This window comes from Mya arenaria, chromosome 11 (assembly GCF_026914265.1).
Source record: "Mya arenaria isolate MELC-2E11 chromosome 11, ASM2691426v1".
Taxonomy (NCBI): Eukaryota; Metazoa; Mollusca; class Bivalvia; order Myida; family Myidae; genus Mya; species Mya arenaria.
This window is the reverse complement of record NC_069132.1, coordinates 34,442,024-34,464,834: the sequence shown is the minus strand read 5'-3', so window position 1 is coordinate 34,464,834 and position 22,811 is coordinate 34,442,024. Positions and strand designations below refer to the sequence as shown.

The 22,811-nt window shown below is 34.6% G+C and overlaps 1 protein-coding gene across 4 annotated transcripts in view; it reads right to left on the bottom strand.

Moving 5' to 3' along the window:
- Nucleotides 1-4,119: 4,119 nt before the first annotated feature.
- Nucleotides 4,120-22,811, bottom strand: part of LOC128209001 (ankyrin repeat, SAM and basic leucine zipper domain-containing protein 1-like) — a 181,336-nt gene continuing 162,644 nt past the window's right edge. For 3 of the 4 annotated variants that reach the window (XM_052912793.1, XM_052912794.1, XM_052912795.1), the window contains exons 2-4: nt 11,992-12,163; nt 11,188-11,365; nt 4,120-6,200 (exon numbers count right to left, since the gene is read on the bottom strand). In XM_052912793.1, coding sequence (XP_052768753.1) covers nt 5,065-6,200; nt 11,188-11,365; nt 11,992-12,163 — 1,486 coding nt within the window. In that variant the 3' untranslated portion in view covers nt 4,120-5,064. Of the gene's footprint in view, nt 6,201-11,187; nt 11,366-11,991; nt 12,164-15,291; nt 15,620-22,811 lie in introns of those variants that run through there. The other variant, XM_052912792.1, reaches the window with a different exon arrangement.

The following is a 22,811-nucleotide window of genomic DNA, read 5'->3' as shown; positions in this document are numbered from 1 at the left end:
GCAGACATTACATGTTCATGCATCGTTCGCCTTATGTTGTAGTTTACTCGTTTCCGCGTTACCATTTATTTGCTCATTGTAATCGTTCACATAAAGTTTACCGCAAAACTATACCAGCGCTTGCCTTAATCTTATTATCTTGCTCGTCTGTATATCTTCATGGCCTTTATGTTTGTCATTATCGTAACAGAATATCACCAGCGCCAAAGGCTGTCTGCCATCTTAAGTTCACTAATTGATTTGAACTGCTTTATATCTTCATTTATCCATTTATTCCAAGGGCTGGCCACGTTAAGGATGTGATCTATAACAAAGTTGAAGTGATAGGCTGATGGGCATGTTAATAATTCGCATTTTTGTTTTTTAAGTTTTCAAACTGGAGCTTTTCTTTTATTATTGTTAATATTCAAATTTGGACACGTTCTCACTAAAATCCCTATGTAATTCGTTAACATCTTGCTGTGGTCTCTAAACAAACTCTAACACTATTAACCTCGCCTTTAAATTCGATATTTCTGTAATAGAACTCTGGTTAAGCTTAGTGTCACTGCACAATGCAACTAACTGGTTCTTTATATTAACATTACAACCATTGACAATGTTTCCGTTACCGATGGCAACCGATTAAAACCCACCGAAAATGATATCACCAGAACTATGTAGCAAAACTATGGGTCTTGTTCGCAATAGGTATGCTACGGTACCAAACATGAACGTTCAAAGAAGGCCTTTGTACATTAGATAAAAGTGTGTAAATGAATATAAATGAGTTTGCCAAAGCGGCTATCACGCTCATATTTAATTCATTGGTGTCTCGCCTTTTGACAAATGTTCCAGCCATATCAACACCCATGTTTAGGACAAATCTTGGTCTATATATCTTATTTCAACCTAGGGTTCAGACTTTTCATTGACGCACACGATAACAGTGTTCAGTGTTCACAAAAGTTATATTAAAATGTTAAAACGTAAAAGGTGCATTCTTTTTAATTTCAATGCATTATTTTGTTTAACTCATGTCACTTAAATGATCAAAACAAAACAAAACTATAACAAAGAATAACTAATTGTGTGCCCCTTTAAAATTAAGGTAATCAAAACATGTTTCAAACAACTACGACTTGCGGGCAGATGACCCAAAGCTGACATTAATACTAAGTGGTACCTTCGGCTTTATTCCACGTGAAATATTGCAATTGGGATATATCAACTGGGAGGCTATTCCTGCCACGAGAATCCGGTCACATCCGGCGACCGGTATTAACATTTACACTTCAATGTCGAACATCGATCTCGTACAAAACTATTTTCACATGTAAGTGATGAGATTTCATGAGATCGAACACAACAATGTTATCTTCAAGGGCAGATAATGTTTAATCGGAAGTTAAAACGAAATATTTTATTCCTTTATATGGTGTAAGGGGTCGTGAAACATCAAGAAATCTACTCTGCGTAAAATTCGGAAGGAAGAAACCGTTATGATTAGTTTAAAATTGATGTCGCCCTCATTTTCAACTCACGTTTCTTCTAAACATATTATAAATTTCACATCAAATAAAAAATCCATGAATATCCAAGGTGAAAATGTGTAAAGATGTTATGTCTTAGCTTTGGCCGAATTCCTATACATGTTCAATCTGATCATTGCCATTGTGTTGATTGATTACAATTGCCGCGTTTGTCCGAATATATTAACTTTCCATGTTTTGACTTATGTCCAATGATTAGAATAACTGCGTCGGTTTGCATATTAAATTCATTTACAGTATTGATGGCAGGCCTTACATGTCCATGAATTGTTTGCCCGTCGTGTTTGTATATTCGTCCGTCCGCGTTACCTTTATATTCTTAGAAGTATCCGTACTTGCCTTGAACTTGTTATCATTTTATCGTGCTACTCTGTTTTAATGTTCGTTACCAATTCTTATGCCATTCTTACATATATCTTCACGGCCTTCATAGATTCTTTGTCTGTCGTCACAATAACAGAATGTCACCCGCGTCAAAGGCTGTTTCACTTGTAATAGGCTGCTTAATGGGAACGTTAATAATTCACAAACTGGCTTTTAAGTTTGCCCGCTCGAGTTGTTCCTAAAACTCTGATAATTATTCAAACTTTGACCTGTTCTCACTAATGCTATGTAATTCGTTTATATATTATTGTCTCTATACAAACTTTAAAAAGATTAACTTCGCTTTTTATGTTCGTCATTTCTGTAACAGGACCCGGGTTGAGCTTAATGTCTCCGCACAAAATAGTCACTGGTCCTTTATGTTAAATTTCTATTCAAAGGCAGACGTATCCGTTACCGTTTGCTGCAATCAAAGCAAAACGGAAACACCAGATCTTGTTGAATCAATAGAGATGTCGCAAAACCATTGGTCTTCATCGCAGAAGTTGTCCGCCGCATGTTCAACAGTATGTGTCCCTGCCACGATACCAAACATGTACGTTAACATGAAGAGGGCCCATATTAATTAGATAAAAGTTTGTAAATGAAAGTCAATGAGTTTGCCAGAGGGGCTTTCACGCTTGTATTTAATTCATTGGTGTTTCGCCTATTGACAATTGTTCCAGCCATATCAACACCCATAATTAGGACAAGTCGTGGTCTATATATATTTCAAACTGCGGTTAAGACCTTACATTGTTTCACACGTTTTACAATGTATCTTTAAAGGTTAACACATGATAGATGCATTCTTTTTAATGGTAATGAACTATTTTGATTAACTCATTTCATTTTTATAATAAAAACATAACATAGAGTAACCAAACTTTTCCATCTTAACATATTACCAAACTGAAGAAATCAAAACATGTTTCAAACAACAACGACTTGAGGGCAGATTACCCAAAGCTAAAATTGATGCCGAGTCGTACATTTGGTTTTATTCCGCGCGATATATTGCAAATGGGAGGAAATTACTGGCACGAGATTCCGTCACATCTGGCGATCGGTATTAACAATTACACTTCATTGTCAAACATCGATCTCGAATGAAACTATTTCCACATGTAAGTGACGACAATTCATGAAGACGAACACTACAATGTTATCTTTAAGGGAAGATAATGCTAACTCGAAAGTTAAAACAAATATTTTATTATATATACGGTGTAAGGAGTCGTGAAACATCAAGATATCGACTTTGCGTAAATTGTGGAATATGTAAGAGAATATTCAATGGTCTATAATTCCCCATAAGTTTTCATTAGACCCCCGGTTAACCATGACTGAATTCCCTAAGGATGAATAGGTATGTATAGAAATTGTAAATTCGTATATTACGATAGAGACGTGACAGATGATGTTTGATTGATATTATCTCAATACTTTTAAACATTGCCTGATTCTACATTACATGATATATAATCACTACATTTGGAAAACTCCTGTTAACCCACACAGTAAGTTTACTGTTAGGACTCATTTATCACCCAACTGTTAATTGTATGACCTTCTTAACGGGAAATGGCAATAGAACACGACACAAGTTTTTTTTTTATTATTCCTGGCTATTCGTTCTTGAAGGAAAACATGATATTAATTCAAATTACTTTTGTTTTCGGATTTGGACAACACCACCTCAAAAGAACGATGCATTTGACACCACAAACACCATTATTATACATCAGAAACGACATGGATACTCCGGTTGAATATACATGCGCATAAAATGTTGATTCGAGGACAATTGAGGTTTCAGCATTATAACCACGAGTTTCTACTGCTATGGAGCATTAGCCGGTTGTTGAGGGCCCAATTCTCAAATTCCAAATATATAAATTTCATTACACAGACTTAGCTGCCCTTAGCCTGTAGGCCGACTCCTTAACAAAAAAATCGAAAATATAATAATGCAAAAAATCATAACTTAAGTAATGGCATCTATATTTATAAGTAACATGACATCTGCTTTAGCTAAAATTATTTTCTTGATGATATTTACTTGTATAGATTTACGACAAAACAAATTTCCGACTTCAAGCTGGAAGAGATCCACGGGGGAGGTTGCCTCCGAACCCAACTATCAGTTTAAAAAGAGTAAAAATAATTATAAGATAACACAGATAAATAAATCAAAAACAAAGTACTTAATTATTTATTTATGTTTAATGCACGACTATGTACAGTCTACTGCAGAAAACCTCAAACAGATTGTGTATACGTGATATATATTATTTTCCATTAATACATTGTAACAAATGAAGTGTGTTCACGACATATTTACATATTTTCACAAGAAAAACGAGTTAAAAACCTTTTATGAAAAGGTGCATCACAACGAACGCATAACGAATAATACAAAATGAAATGCATATAATGACCCAATAATAGCAAGATAGTTTCGGCCGAAACAAAATTAATATAGACAAAAACATAACGTCTTAATTAGATCTGGTGATTACATTATCTGCCATACATAACAGGAATGGATAGATGAAGAATTCCCCGACGTTGTTATATGTCGCCGCCTTAATACGGTTTAGGGACAAGACAAAATTACGTTTGACATTTTATCTGCAAAATGCTTTGTTATATTTCACTGGTATATTGTAGCGCACATATTACAAGCGGGGAAACAAATGACGGTTTGCCTCAGAATTCATGCTTCTATATAAATGCTTGTCGTAAATGGCTTGTTATAATCAGAATTGCAAGGTGTTGTCTAAGGCGAAGCTGTTAGGAAAAAGTCCACATAATGCATATAATAGCTACTACATACGAAATATATGTTCTATAAAAGGCCAATGTTTATTCGTTTTGGAATATATCGTACAATGTTTTCTCACATATTGACAATATCACCGAGGACAATCAACGGTCCAAACGTAGTTTCCGTTTCATCCGCATATAAACTCGGCGAGCATGGCAAGGTTAGTCACTCTCATCCGTTTTTAAGGTATCTTGGCAATAATGTACTATTATTTCACATATAATAAATCAATCAATACTTCAAAAGAAATTCCACATAGTATTCGGATTTATTTGAATCCCTCCGCCATGTATAGATGATCTATCAGTTTATACAAAAAGAAGCGAAATTGATCGTTATTTAGAATATCGGTCCATCGTCGTTGGTAGATGTCTCGCTGTCAGAGACTGAACAACGAGGGCGCTCAAACTGGAGTGGCTGAAGATCTTCATGGCTGGACTTATCATCCTTGACCGGTGACCAGTACACTTTGTTCCGTATGCTGTCTGTGTGCAGTGTTATGCTGTGCCGCCTTCCGTCTCCTAGCTCAATGCTGGCAATAAGCTTCTCTGGAAGTACTTCGAGAGACTTTTTCCTCTCTTTGTTGTTACCGTTTCCATCGGCACCAGTGCGATTCGCCATTGATTTGTTATCGATATCTGGCAATGAAAGACGCTTGCTCTTTTCAGTATTTTTGCTACTCGCCGGATAATTTAATTTGTCCATTGATTTGGCGACTCTGTTTGATTTTTCGTTTGACCTTTTGTCACTATTCTTTTGCCTATGCATGACAGATTCAGCGTCGAGTCCAGTAATGTCAGTCATTTGATGAGACACCATGCTTGGAGCATAATCCATGTTGGTCATAAGTGTTTTCGTGTCGTCGTCCTCCTCATCATCTCCCGTCTGTGTGGCCTGTGTTTTCAGTTTGGGCCTGCTAGTTTGATAAGGGTAGACCCGATAGTGTTTCGAAGCAAAATTCATGTCTATGTCATTATATCGGGGTATCAATCGCTCCAGCGAAACATCGGTACCAGTAGTCGCGTCCGAAAGATACTGGTCGTCATCGTCTTCAATTTTACCCAGTTGAAAATTGTTTAATGCGTAATCCAGGTCACCGTAGTCAGGCTTAGGGGGCTCATGCTTCTTCGGTCCAGTGCAGATGGCCGCAATGTTGGCAAGTTTGACGAACCTAGAACGACCCTTGCCGTCATGTCTGATGGGCGTTATGTCCTGAATTGTAAAACCTTTCTTTTCAAGCCACTCCTCAACCGAGAGGCCATACTTGCTGTCCCGGTGGAAGGCAGAAGCCTTGCCTTGGCCCATCACGATTTGGGCACATGTGATGTTTCCATGTTTGGCCGCCATTAAAAGCGCTGTGAATCCCTCGTCATTTTTGGCGTCAACGTTCAGACCGAGACGCCGGAAGTGACGTATCAGTATATCACAGGCGATATCATTGCCCACCATAGCACTGTATACTAGCGGAGTATTGCCTGAAACAATAAACAAATGCTGTATCAGTTTCATGCCATTATCTACAATCTTAATACGGGTTTTATTTCTTCTACTTCGTACTGCGTCATTTTCTAGTAATTTGATGAGGCTATACAATTAATTCAAGAATGATTAGATCGTCTGTGCTAAGACCATTGATAATGCCTCTGTCAAGTGCAAATCAAATTAACGAACAAAAGCACATGTACCGAATAAGTATTTCTGATAAGGAAATGACGTCAAGGGGTAAGTAAACAGATATTTAATTCAGATATTTTGTAACGAACAAATGGAACGGGTAAAGCATTTTCCTTTTGAAGATCTGCATTTTAAGTACGTTAAAATGTTGTTCATCGCGAACGGTTGTAGCCAAGGTCAAAGTCAATCTTATCCGTTAGATCGTAATAAACTAGTATCGGTATTACTACTTTGATAACTGACTTTCATTGGGTAACAATATAAACATTTCCTTGATAGCTAAACGGTTAAGAACTAGGAAGAATATAATAATAATTCCAGGAATAATTGCAAATAAAAAAAGAAAGAAACATAAATACGCGTAAACGTTGCAAAGGTGAATAGACTGCGATTGTCATGTGTTTTATGTAGACATATTTAAAATAATTTTTAGTTACTCATATATACATTATGTTATACTAGTAAGTATAACCTTCTAGAATACTTAGATAACCTTCGACCTTTGGAAAAGCAATGAGCACGCAGAAGTAAATGATTTGAATCTCTGTGCATTAATTAATTTTACATATCGTCTTTAAGTTTAATTGTCATTCAAATAGTTGGGAATGTCAAAACGTTACTCTAAGGATATGGGTTAGGGTTAACCGTAACCCTTACCCTGTGTAAACCCCTCAGTTTCAGATAAAAACATGAAATAATCTATAAGACTATATGGGAACTATTATATTTTGACAGTCCTGACCTAAGCTGTCTGATTTAGTAGACAGCTTGGTAGAAGTTATCTTACAAAATCCCAACGGCATAAACCTTAATGGTTTATACAAGACATGTTTCTTTGTCTACCAAAACACGTTTTAACAAAGATTACCGAAAAACTAGGCCGATATCTACTAACATTTTTAATTTGAGTATGAGACTTGGGGGCCGGTATTCATAAAACATTTAAGTCATTCCTTACTTAGTAATTCTCCTTAGGTAGGAATCTTACTGATTAAATGATTTTTTAACTCAATAACATCTTAACTTCTTTATTTTCTATAATGTTATGTAATATACATATCTTCATGTTCCGCGTATAGTATCTAAGGCGTAAAAGTGATTGTTTTGCAAAATAAGTACTATGTGAATGAAGAAATTGGTTTTTAGATTTGGATAGCCTGACTAAATTTCTATGGTGGGAACACTTTTGAGGACCGATTCTACAGAAGCCAAAAAATACACCCATAATACACTACCAACCACGTGTTTTTTCGCACATTTCACACATCGCCACGATTATTTCATACCGTATCTTTTTAATCTATTTTTCAATAAAAGCCGCGATCGAAGCATAATGCCCGATACTTATGATCCCCCGCGTTCCACCGCGTCAAGTCACCTCGATACGCGGCATTGCGAAGTGTTACATAGCGGTAATTAAGGTATTTGTCAATTCTCCGAATGCTTTTTCTTTGTCCCCGTTCTATACATATAATTAAAGTCAGTTTTATTAAACTCATACACTCTTGACACGTAGCCTAAAAATCTTGGTGCGTACTCAAAAGGTAGTTTGATCCCTGAAAATTATGCTGTGCAAGTGTGAACATATTCAGACGCTATTGTAACCTTTTCCGAAAAAGTTCGAATGCCATCGTTAAACTTGTGCGATTGTGAATAAATACTATATTGAGTCATTTTTCGGCAACATAGTGATCGTGTTTGGGGAATGAGATTGTTTACCCTCGCAATCGAGTGAAATCCGTTGTGCGAGCACGGCTCAATTTACATGTACACTGTACTATTTGTACAATCTTTACCTGTTAAAATACCTGCATATCGCGGTAAGCCGCTTCACGGCAATACGCAATACGTGCATGTGAACGTGAGTATGACGCGCACCAACGCGTTCTTTGCAAAAAGAAACGCGTGGTTGGTAGTGTATGAAAACAGCTTGGTTTTATCGAAACTGTTAGAATATTCCAACTGTTTTATACAAACTTTTATGAACAGTACTCATGTGTTTTGGGAGTGAAACCTTACCCCTGTGGGGCTTGACCCTAATACCTCTCATTTGTGAGAGACGGACCATAACCACTAGACATTTCTCACCCATACTGCATATTGACAGTAAAAAAGTAATTAATAATTGCAACATTGTCGACTTTCCCTGTCAACGGACTAACCGGTATTTCATTTTTAAATGTTCATGGAGGACCAAGCCCATATTCTCTATCGTCCTGAGTCTGAGTTTAAGTTTTAAACTCAGATTCAGAAAAGCAAAGCCTTGTACGTGAATTAGACAATACATGGCGACGTAGTCTTATTTATTCAGACACGAATGAGGAAGAATAAGCCTCTCTCGGGATATCTAGTGATCAGATGCCAAATAAATTGCTATTAAATCCTATCCAAAAGTTACCTAGTTTGCTTTGTGTTATTTTTTCAATCTCTGAACCTCTACGACTACATGTACTCTCCCACGTTATACTAGGGTCAGATATGTGTGTATAGATAACACAATGTTTGTAAAGACGATTTGTATGGTGTAATTGTATTATTGTAGTAAACTAGAATATCCGTGAGTCGGATGTGTCGCCTGACGAATTATTTACTGTCGACATTATAGCCGTTAGATGGGCATTTTATTGATTTATAGACAATGAGGTTGCCATTTAACTTTCAAGTGTAGGTGGCATTTGAACTGAAGGTTACAACGGTAAGCTGGAAAAAATTTAAAACAAAATTAACAAAGGACATTAACTCTAAAACTATGGAAGCAAGAGTCACGGTTCTCATGCTCTGCACTTGCCCTCAATGAGGTCTATCTACCTATTAAGTTTCAGGTTGATATCTCTTATAGTTTACGATATATGACCCTGACAAAATTTAAGCTTAAAAATTAACAAAAGGCAATAACTCTTAACATAGATGCAAGAGTTACGGTTCTTTTGCACTGCACTTGCCCTCAATGAGATCTATCTAGCTATGAAGTTTTAAGTTGATACCTCTTATATTCTTCAAGATATGCCCCGGACTAAACTTTAAGCACGGAAATTAACAAAGTGCAATTACTCTAAAACTAAGAAAGCAAAAGTTACTGTTATTGTGCACTAAACTTGCCCTCCATGAGATCTATCTTCATTTGAAGTTTCAAGTTGATAACTTTTATATTATATAAGATATGCCCCGGATAAAATTTTAAGCATGAAAATTGACAAAAGGCAATAACTCTAAAAATATGGAAGCAAGAGTAACAGTCTTGTGCAGTCAGTGCACTTGCCCTCAATGAGATCTATATATATATGAAATTTCAAGTTGATACCACTAATAGTTTACGATATATGCCCCGGACAAGTGAGCACGGGACGCGACCGCCACCGCCGACAAAAGTTACCGCTAAATTTGGAAAAAAAACAACTGAAAATGCTGGACCCTAAGATCAAAATTATTTCTAGAATGATTCAAACATTACTGTTGAAACTACTGAATCAACATTTGTATGCTATATATTTCATTGTTTCATGGTCATTTATAAAACTAAAAGCGCTGCATATGGGAAATAAGAAATTATAGCCAATATCCATCAGTTTTCTACTTTTAGCATCAGTGACATGAACCTCATCCTCTAAAGAAGAAATCACTAGCTAGCTCTTCACTTAAGCTCCCTACACACCAAGTATAATCACTGTCCATCAATCCTAGCCAAAATAATTGACGGAAATAATTTTTGTATATTTGGTAACAGTGACCTTGAACTTGACCCATGCCCTCTCAAAATCATTTCCAAGCTACCTACACACAGAGTTTCATCACTACCCATCAATTCTAACTAAAGTTATTGCGCGAAAACCAATGTTCTAATTTGACTATAGAGAAACTGGTCCCATCCTCCTCAAAAGCAATCTCAAGCTAGCTGCTCACATAAGGTACATACACAATAAATTTACAACCAAATAATCCTAATTAAAGTTAATGGTCGGAAACAATTTTTAGTTACCCTGACCTTCAGTTTAACCCACATCTCAAAGGCTATCCCATGCTAGCTCCTCAGAATTACCTACATAAAAATTTGCATCGCTATCAATCAATTCAAACTGAAGTTTTGGGTGAAGACAAATGTTTCACGCTTGCCCGACGGCCCGCCAGCCCAGCAACATTCTCATTCTTAAAACCCACTTTTCTTAAAAAAACAACAACTGGTTAATAACGCATTTTGATCACACTTGAAAAAAACATGTTTAACCAGCCGGAAATCTGTGAGACAGTCCCTATTATAAACCAAAGAAAACGCCCCGTTTAAAAGGTTAGATGAACATACTTTTGATGTATAAACAAAACACACTGAAAAAGGGAGTAATTGGATTTAAAAGCAAAGAACATGCAAACATCCTCGTTGAAACATATTGAAAATTCTCTTAAACGTCTTTAAATAACATTTCCGTTACTAACTAAACATTCAGTAATTCAGTGATATATTACTGAATAAGACATGATCATTCTTATTTTAAGACAATGATTCAGCGATGAATTGAACATTCCCTGGCGTGCTGCTGTATTTGCGAAAATTCCATAGACATTTGAATAAATCTAGAAATCGATTACGATTCCCATCAAATTGTCGGCCATTGCTATCCTGCATGTTGTGAAATTGTAGTGATACGACTTTTTATCTTTTTAAAGTTGATGAAAATAGGCCCTAAAATCACTGGTACCTTGGTTCGATTTGATAATAGTAAGCACAGATAAAATCTTAGTTTTTTCCTAACGATTTTAATACAATAGAGAGCTTATCTTGCAAAAAAAAGTTACCGTTAGTGTCTGTTATGTCTGGATCGATATTGTGCTCCTTTATCAGTATCCGGAGGATGTCGTTACAGCGTCGTTCACAGACGTAGCTGAGAACGGTACGACCGCAGTCGTCTGTTAAATTGACGTCAGCGCCGTGACGTAATAGCAGACGCACTGTGTTGTCACGTGCTCCCTCCTCCTGAAAATTGACGAAAAAAGACGTATTTAAATTTAACTTTTATTAATAAGTTAGATTGTTATTAAACTATGTACATTAAAAGAATCTATGGATTACATAAAGCGTTATATCCATTTCAAATAAACGTGATTACACATCGTTTTGCTTATTTCTTTTAAAGGCAAGATCACGTGTTTAACATGAACAAAGTAATACATGTACTACTTTACTTGTGCGTGCCTCGCAAGAATACGGTTGGATTCTCTTTACCTCAACTACGCAAATATACCCGTTCAAATGATATCATTGTTATTACTGGATAACCAGGTATTATTTTAACATTGTTTAGATTAATAGCAGATTTGATGCACACAATCCAGGTATGAAAATGGCAGTCTGGGTTTTGGCAAACTATTGTCATCATTGTACAGTGAGTCCAAAACTGTCAACAATTTCAAAACAATAGCAAATTGACTTTGAGACAATTAACGCGTATGAAGTTGTTCTTAATTGAATGCAATGAATTTTGTATCAATTTGATACAAACGAGCCATTAAGGTTCTTTTAACAGTACCCATGTGTCGTATGATTTGCTTTTCAAATATATTTGACACGGTAATGTTTTAAATTACTTAAGTTAAATCTACCTTTGTATAGCAGCACGCCATCAAGGGGGTTTTGCCATGTAGATCCCGTGAGTTGACAATATCAACGGACGAAGCTTCCAGGATAAATCGCACGAGGTGATTTTTGCCATGGCGCACCGCATCGAACAACACCCTAGCGTCTGTTGTGACGTCAACTCCCGTATCGCCATAACTGAAAATAAACATAGAATAAGACATGTAATGATCTAATTTCTTGAAAATCATTGTAACACATTTGTGGGCTTAGTGTCATAAACTCCTTGTGCTGTAGATGAAATCCCATGCGAGTCTTGCTTGCAGTAATAATCCCTGATAATGGGATTTTCTCTTGATAATCGACCCCTTCCTCAAACACAAATCCGAGTAACATCGCGCCAACCAGAGTGAGTAATATAATGTTGTTACTTCGTTCACAAAAAAAAAGTAAAATGAATGTTGTTAAACAAAGAATCTCGATTAAATCTTGCAAAGCGAAGCAGGGAAAACGCTGAATAAAACGGTTTTGCAATAGCTTAAAAGCTGTCTTATACGTTTGTTTTTCAAAGAAACAATTGTTTGCTTTTGTAATGTAGTGATGATGATAAAGAATATCTGTATGTTTGCATAGGAATACATCTAATTATTTCTTCAGCTGCATTCACAGAGTTCAACTTTAGGTGAATAATAACAAACGAGAAAACACTGCTTTATTGTATCTCATTTAAGAGTTATTGTGGAACCTTATACTCTCTGCAACCTTTTCACTTTCAACTCTCCCTAGATGGTCGTTCTCAGTACCAAAGTCTTGGACCAGCAAGGCTCATGAGAGCACCTGACGTCGTAGTTGTTCTTCTTCTTTTTCTTTTATTATCATTTTTTGATTTATTTGATACTATGTTTGGTAACTTATGGCAAAGAACGGAATATCTATTCAGATAAATAAATTGCAAACATTGACGTATTTTCCAGAGTTCATTGTTTACACCGCAATAATGAGCCTGTATTGAAAATCACTCGTTTGGTATGACCTTAATTGTGCATTTATAGTTTTTCTCATCACTCATGTATGTGTTTTCAAATATTTTGATATTTTGATCTGTGTCAGTTGTATTTTTTTCTTTTATGCTATTTATTTCGTCAGTATTCCGAAATTCTTTTAAGATTTTGTTATATGAATGGCACGAGGCTTTCTGTCATGTTCTATATATGGAATTATTCATGATATCTTCTTTGAATACGATAATTACATTTCAATTGCAAAATACATTGCGTGTTCTTTTCTCAAGTTCCCGAGGACAACATTTAAATGCGACGGAGTGTTGCTTCCAGTCATTCAGTAACATTTGAAATATCTCTAGAACTTCCGAGATGGTAAGCGTTTTATTAAATGAAATAGCCTGAGGACCAAATTATTAGGTTTTCACGAGAAAAAAAATCATTTAATTTGTCCTGTGCACCTGATGCCTCATTTCCAGTCCATATTTAGTTTTTATGCCGTCTAAGGACTCTGATGCTTTATCATGTATTGTGCTCAAGACAAAATAAATAATAGTTAATAATACGACAATTTGATGAATTCCAAACAAAGCTATTTTAGTGCTTTTCCTAACAGATTAGTTCAATAATGTTGGAAACCTTTAGACGGTAAAGTCAAATTATGATTCTGTTATGTTTCCTAATATTCGTTCAATATTCCTTATATAATCTAGATTTTCCCATTGTGTCTTTAGTTCTTACTATTTTCTGCACTGTCTCGTCCATAACTTTATTTTATCATTCTGCATTATCTCGTACATTTCATTCTGATATTGCTCTGCATTGTCAGTCCATTTTGTACTTTCATTCTCATTCATTTTATTATGGCATTTTTCTGCCACAATGACTGTGGGTAAATAGTCTTGAAACAATTGTTTATGTAAATGATTCCTAAAAACAAATCTCAAAAAAAAATTGCTATGACAATCAAGTTTACCTATATTTATATTATGTTTTGTTGAAGCTATAGTTGTTGTGTTTCGTAACACTCCAAGCATAAATGTACAATCAATTCAATAACATACTGTACCTGAGCTACAATTAAAAAGTTTGAACTTAAAAAAGCAGTTTGCTGGTTGGTATTTTTCTCCATTCAAAATCGTCATCCAAGGTTTCAGTCCAATTTTACCTCAGAAACAGGCGATGTTGTTATTGTTTGGATCAATATTGCGTATAGAATATCATGTTTTTACTTAGATTCTTCCTTTTTTATCGAAGAGACGTGCCGTTTATGTGGTTAATTCCATCTTCAATCAGTTGTCTCAGTGGATATAGATTTTATGAGAGTCTGATTCTTATGAAATAGGTGCTGGTTTAATTCAAAGCGTAAACATTATAGCCTGTATGATCGAAAATGTATTCAAAATACTTATACCCTTTTCATGCCAATGTTAATAGAAGAGCATATTTCCTAAATTCGGAAAGTTTTTTTTTGTTATTACAAGTAATTGCGCTGGCTGTTTTTAATTTGTTCAATTTAGAAACTTGTTTATGTTTGCTCCCAGCTTCAAGAACATCGTTCAGGAATCATTGCATTTATTGGCGTTGAGGTTTAGGCCCAAACATTTTGAAAACGACCCTAATGAATTGGTCAAAGATATTAATGGACTTTAAAATTTAATACGAGCTAACTGATTATGTAAATTTCTTAATAGCTTTGCTTTATGCAATTTTGGAAAAAGATCGGTAAAAAAGACAATTGTTTACCCTCAAATATATGCACTAATCGTGGTCGAAAGTTCTTACCTATTTTTTTTATACAAAGTCGTTTTCGAAACTCACGATACTTTGAACAAAACGGACTTGTTTCCATCAAAACTAAATACAGACACAGACAATACATGTCTGATAGATTTACACACTGAAATAAAACAAGTTTAAATGTTAAAACAAAATAATAAAGTAGGTACGAAATACAATATCTATGCAAATATTATTATGAAATATCTCATATTACAAGCACTCAAGAGCGTCGAGAATCTGTTTCTTATCCGACACAATCAATATGAGAAAACAGGTCTGAAGAAACGCCAGACAAAATGCGTCTATTGACGCACTTTCAGATAAAACAACGTTTGAAATTTAAATAAAAGATACAGATAACAATTAAATATTTGACAAAATAATGTTGTTTATAAATGTAATTCTATAGTTTATACGCATTCACCAAAACATATGAACACATGTATGGTATTGCAGGGTACGAACGTTGTACAAGTCTTAATGAAATGTATGTTTTGTTCTGTTCTACAACGGCATTATTTAACCTAATGCATACTTCCTTACCTTTTTCTTCGCACCCAGTTTAGAACCCCTTTATGCCGTAAAGAGTTAACACTGGTCCTCCGTTTGATCTGAGGCTGTGCAGGAACTGTTAACTCCGTACTACTCATTTTTTAAGGTTGCCAAAAACTTATTCTTCTAACAATATATACGGTGCACTTCTAGTAATAACTGTTATCATTTGTTCCGGCTGTCATTATAGAACAATATTCAACTGAAATATCACTATTTTCAACACTTTTGTTCAGCACAACCCAAGACACCATCTTAAATGACGCATCTATCACGTCTCCCTACGAAAGAGTGAAAATGAAATTCACCTCTCCACAACAAAAAGCTCAAATATTAACGAGATTGTTTCTCAGGAGGAACGGATATCCTTGTCTAGATTTCGATGTGCGCAGTTCGTGATCTGTTCCACGCGCTGGAACATTCACATTAGGGACACTTTGATAGGAAAATGGCACTTCGAGGAAATGAGTCTTAAGACGCAGAAGCTGTGAAAATAAATGTCGGGGCGTCTGTAGACACATTAGTGTTAGGATAATAGTAGTTCTTACTCGTCAAGCAGCTTACATCGTGTCACAGCTTACAAGCGCTCCATAAGCATGACACTAACGTCTAGGATTCGATTATGCACTTTAATACATATTTCTTTGTCACCATATTTAGTTTATTTATAGTTATTCTGGTCCAGTGATTTGTGTTGGGAATGGGTTCCAGATGGACTATCGATAATCGCTACCATTCAAGTGACCTATTATCGATAGTACAATCGGTCTTGGCAATATTTAATTGTAGTTGTGTTCTTGCACAATAACCTGTATTTCTTAACTATGCTTGTTTATGTGTATGTTTGAAGTTGCTTAGTGTTGTTTTGCTTTTCGCCGTAATGTAAACAATAATAACAGAACACTTGCGGATGATTAAATGAACTCAAAGGTTGAAAAATAGCGGAAATTAATTTTAATAACAGGGGGGAAGAAGTAATACAATTCGCCGTTTAAATTGATCATCGATAACCACAAAATACTATCGATTGTTGCCGATTCAGGCCATACCAATCAATTTTTGATTATAATCGATCATCGGAACATCACTTCCTTTGATGACAATATTCGGAATACTGTCTCTTGCATTTAACTGTGAAACGTGAACAGAATCCAATTCTCGAATAGTAGATGAACTCATGGGCGAAATGTAATTGACACTATTTTTCCACACTGATCGACACATAAAAGCGGCGTAATTATACCTGTAAATTGCCGGAGACTAATAACATTGCGCCCGTATTCCCTAACGTCCTAATAGTTGTTAAAATGCTATTATCGGAGTATAGATGAAAATTATATGATTGTGTTACAGATAATATGTTATACAATCAGGCATTCATCTCTTGACAAAATAAGTTATAGACTATAGTATAGATATTTTGAAACATTAAGGATTTCGGTTTTCTGGGCCTATGTCTTAAACTCTGAACCAAGACGTTAGTAAAGTCATTATTTCAGTGTACTTTTTTTAGTTGTTTTTTATGATAAAGATGCTTAAGTTAATAACTAATAGAAATTTAAGAGTTTTTCAGATTTATTTTGTTTTAAAACGCATGGAATAATGATGATTCTTCAGTATTTGATCAAAGTGCTTTTCTGAGTATGAGGTGAAACTGTTTGTAATCATGGGTTCAGAGCTGTTTTAAATGGGTAACAAAGTTATTCACGCAATACATATTTACGTTCAAATATTCCTTACTCTGATAGTTTCATGAACAAAAGTTTGGTCTGCATTAAATATGCACTCTAACTACCAAAGAAGATGTACCAAAATTAATACGATTGTTTTAATTTACCGAAAAGGAAGGATGAAGGATACCGTATTTAATTTGAAAGTAAGGTGCAGAAAATGTGGTAATAATACCTTATTAGACTATAGTTGATCACTGTAATCTTAAAGAGTAATCCACCAGACATTTCATATTTTCACATTTTCAGCTTTTAAATACACGATCTTGTAACCAGTAATCAATATTTTCCATAAAGTTTTAACACATAATTTTGTACGAAGTAATATATACTGGAATGACTTCGCCTCTATAATGGGTCCATTAGTGTGTCAAACATGTCTGAATTATCATCCTGCATTTAAAGATGCGCTCTTACTCCCAAATAAGATTTACCACTATTACTACAATTGTTTTAATATACCAAAAGGGATGAATAAATGTCGAGAACAATGGTTCTTTTGGAGGACACCGTATTTAATTTGAAAGAAAGGTGCAGAAAACTCAATATTTTTACCATATGGGACGATAGTAGATCACAGTAAATCTTTTAGAACCCACCAATCAATTTCATTTTTTTTTGCGTTTTCAGCTATCTAATACATGGTTACAATCTTGTCATCAGTAGTTCATATTTTCCATAAATACATTATTGAGTACGTAGTTAAAGGTTTATCACTCAAATTTCTGTTTGTTATCATTTGTATGTATTGATTTTGAATAAGAGTGTTACTTTAAACAGAATATTGAACAGCCACAATATAGGTTGATTCAAAACAGATAAAAAAGATAAAAAGTCTTTATAAATTGGTCTTGAATTAACAGCTACGTGGCCAAGGTTAACAAAGCGAAAAATATCGCTAATATTCGTTTATATGTACACAAAGCATATGTTTTTTGTTTTTTTTGATCAAAGTGAAATGACTTAAACATATTAATGCATTGATTTTTTATTATTTGCATCAACTTTAGTGTGTCCCTTTAACCTTTAGTATGACCCTTTAAAGTTTGGACTGCTGGGCTTATTCCTGTAGTTTTCATGATTTATTGGTAACTCTCGCTGCTGATTTACTCTGAAGTCGCAAAAAACAAACGTATGTCTTAAAACAACCATCTATAACACATGTATCGTGAGAGAAAAACATTCTTCATCTTATACTGTTCATTATTTCCGAAAATGTGAAGGTCTGTATTGAAATAGCGTGTGCGTCAATAACTTATGTTCTTGCATCACGCATAGGTAAGATTTAAACGTTAATGTCTGGAAAATGGAATTAATAAGACACCGTCTGCTGGTTTTATAGTGTACTGATTGTCGGAAATGTTGTTTCAGACGCTATATATATTGCATAAATAAAATATTTTCGTCTGCCTTCGTCACAGCCCAATGTTTTTAGACTCTGCGTCATCACTTATAAGGTTCTAGAAGATTCCAAATCGACTTGAAACACTTCAGTCGTGGAAAAACAGCACATTTATGTCTCAATTTGTTTCCCTGTATGATTAAAGATGCACTCATACTCCAAATAAGATTTACCACTATTAATACAAATGTTTTGATTAACTAAAACGGATGAATAAATGTCGAACACAATGGTTCTTATGGATATCTTATGAGACGATAGTAGATCACAGTAAATATTTTAGCACTCACCAATCATTTGGTATTTTTTTGCGTTTTCAGCTATTAAAAACACGGTTATAATCTTATGATCAGTAATTGATATTTTCCATTAATGCATCATTTAGTCAGTAGGATAAGATGTATCACTTATATCATTTGTTTGTTAAACATGTGTATGTATTGATTTTGAATAAGATAGAACTATAAAACAGATAATCATAGTTTAAGTAAACTTCTTTACTGGAAAACATGCCCAGTTTTTGGACAGTTTATTTAAGTAGCCCCAGAACCCAGACGGATCGTAAAATGTTCATTCCATTCTGTCAGCAATTCCAATTTTATGACATAGGAGTTAATCGTTCCCTGGTTTGTTTATCGGTTCACACATTTGAGTAAAAGAAACATATAAACATTCCATTAAAAGCTTAGGAAAACGACATGCTTTATGGAACACACACTGGGGATATCATATTAAAACGGAATTGTTTTATTTTTCAGTATATCCTCTTTTTTGCGTAATGTTTCACAAATACTGATTTTGAGAAGCAAAAACTCAACGACCAGAGCGGTTTCTCCAACAGTTGCTGTACTCATTAATTTAGTTTAAACATATTTATTTTACAACGATTGTAAAACATGTTACTACAACATTTTATTAATCACTGTCGTTGGCACGATTTTGCGCGAGAGTGTGGTCTTGTGTTGTGGGGGAAACCGGAGAACCCGGAGAAAATCCACATATCCGGCTTGGTGGCCACATACCAAACTCACATGCGCCCAAGCCAGGAGTTGAACCCGTGTGTTCTAGGTGAGAAGCGAGTGCGCTAACCACGCTAATTAACATGACTGGACTAGATAGGGCCAAAGCAGAAGTTGTTGAAACTAGTAACAGTAAAAGACAGTGATGCGTATTTTCATCAAGGTCTTTCTGAATAAGAAACCTTATCAAAATGCATTTGCTGAGCCAAATAAGGTAATTTTGGAAATAAATAGCTGCCAACAGTTGCATAACACATGGAGAGGATGAATATTATCGTTTGGCGAGTACACACATTTTGTAGGCACACACAATGTTCTATAAATTGGATTCATTTTGACCAATCAGCAATTTGCTAATTTTGATCAAAGCGAAGTATTAAAATTAAAGAGGTTTGCTCTAGAGCTCCTCTTAAAGAACAAAAATGAGTAACACTTTGAGCCAGTAACATCATTTTATTTGACAAGAATACTACGTAAATGTCATTAGTAAGATACTTTTTTCTTGTCAAATATGTAAATTAAGATTATTTAAGACAATGCGAAACAACAAATAACATCACAATAGTTTTTCAACGAGGAATGTTTTTTTTAAAATATAATATTTTGTATGAGAATTTCTATAAAGATCTTATCAAACTGTCATAGTTTCTTTACATTACAAGACATTTGCATGAAATCAACCTCAGCAAGAATTAAAGTTGAAAATCAACTAGAGGAAACAGAAAAAGGCGTATTGTCAAAAACGATGTTTCTGCAGATTCAAATTTGATTGAGATTTAAATGGGCGCGAGGTCTCGTCTTTAAAACACGTGTGTGACTAAACTGTCTTTACAATGCTTGTTCTCAGTTCAGAGGTACTATTCAGTATTCAATAAAAGTTTTCATAGTAATGTATTCAATTTAGGTCATACATCATTGACTTTATTCACTTTATTGGTTATCTATTTAAAACAAGTAATCCCATTAGCTACATCCTTCTTCGATGTATTAAGACCAAATTATTAATTACCAGTCCAAGTGTTCGTTCTACTTTTGTGACTAAAATGTACATGGAACATATTTACAAATGGACGTCTATTATCTGGAACAATATTTTATGTCAAATAACAATGGGTATAAACAAAAATAAAATATTAATAACTTACTACATACTCTGTTATTGGAGTCATAAGGAGAAAACAACATTTTTGTTTGTTTTGTTTTAACTAACTCAATTCATATTACCACTTTATAGCCCAGCATAATTAGCATCAAATTCTCATGAACCATGTTGATATCAAATTTGGTCAATATTTCAAATATAATTTGCTTGAAAGCAAGAAATGTACTTGACTTATAATTTCAAAGTTTGAAACTCCTCTAAACCATTTCTAACATAAACTATTTAAAGACCTTATGGTATGTTATAGCTAAATGCTAAGTACATGATGCGGTCTATGATGTCTTCTCTATATTTAGGATTTAGAAAGTCGGATTGATAATTTGTTTATGTCTGAGCGATGAACATAACTTTAAGTTGTTCTATCTTAAATTCAGTTCAATTCCTAAACTCAGAGATATTTTAATAGATATCTCAGATATTTTATATTAATTGCTGGAACGAGAATCTGCTGTCTTCCAGTCTGATGCAATATGGATTATTTGAAGGAAAAAAACACACAACAACTTCAAAGTGAGTGAGATTTTCTTTGGGAGAAATGCGTCATCTTTTTTTTATTTTAATCAGTTTAGTTTCAACTGAATTTTACGAAAATGTATGATTTTCAAATATGTGGAACGCTATAAAAAATAATTTCCAATCCCAGCATTGAAATGTATAGGAAAATTAATTAGTTGTGTTAAACCTAAAGGGACCTACCTGCTTTGTTAAATAAGTAGACTTTGGCAAGAAATGTATTTTATTTCACAATTTTCGGCAAATTATCACTATTAAATGCTTTTATCTTGTCCGGTTTAACAAAATATTCCATTTCCTAGATTAAGCAACGTTCGCGTATTTTTTTTAAATGAGTCGTCCGCATTCCTACGAGTACGTGAAATGTCCAAATTTGGTGAAATTGTGTCTGCGAGAATGCAAAGACTTGTTTGACCGCACCATCTGATGCTTAAAATTACTTTTTTGTCAGTTAAAAAAACCTCAAAGAAACTTTCAGACGCAGAGGTGCTTAGATGACTTACAGTGAAACTCGAAAACCTTGACACAGACTATCAGATTGAGATACTTTTGGGTGCATTTATGTATAAAGGACAAATCGGAAGAGGTTTCCATAAAATAACGGGATAGGATTGATTTATCAGTACATTATAACTAAATGCCACATTCCAGGATGTGGTCCAGGATGCCCTCTCTATATTTAGGATTGAGAAAGATACTTCTGATTGATATATATTGTTTATGTCTGAGCGATGCACATACTTTATAGTTCTTAAACTTTAAATACAGTTCAATACTTTCACTCAGAGAGAGAGAGAGAGAGAGAGAGAGAGAGAGAGAGAGAGAGAGAAAACAAATTCTAAGAGATTTGATATTTTTGCTGGAACGAGCGTCTGCTGTCTTCCGGCCTGATGCAATATGGATTCCATAGAAAAAAAACGTTCCTACTTTTCAAAGAGAGTGAATTGTCTTAGGAGAAAGGCGAGATATCTTTTCTGTGTTTAGATTAATTGGGGTTCACCTGAATTTTAAGTAAAGGTATGGTTGTCATAAACGTGAAACGCTAGGAATGTTGTTTTTTTTCCAATTTCAAGTGTAACCTGTTTGCAATGAAATGTGTAGGGAAATTAATTAGAAGTGCACTGGTTTAACCTTATTATGAAAGTTCACACGTTTTTGTTAATATCATTGAGAAATAAAGAGATAGAATATTAAATGAAAAAAATCAATATCCTTTCCCTTCATATAACATTATAAACAGGACTTAATGTATGTTCATAGTTTAGTAAAGAATGAGAAACCTTGACCAGAAATGAATGATCTTAAAGCTAAATTCTCAGAGATTGACCGTTTTAACAACTTTTTTATGTTAAGCTTGTATTGAGGCAAAATGTTTGCATGTATGTTTAGAAACTAGTGAAATAAGATTGCTGACAAAAGATCAGTCGCAGTTTTAATATTTACGTTCGGAATCTAATGTGTAATGGCTAAAAAGCGTTACTGTCGTTTTTTAAAAAAATGCGTTTGTTGGCATTAAATCTTTTTCATCGTAAATATTAAAGCCTGCGATCTGAGCATTTGTCTTCGGTCTTTAAAGACTGGTTTTCAGACATTTACGCAAAATTGGCTAATTCGACGTCAAAACGGTCGATCTGTGAGAGTGCAGCTTTAAAGTAACGAAGAAAATTTCTGTCAGGAAATGTGCG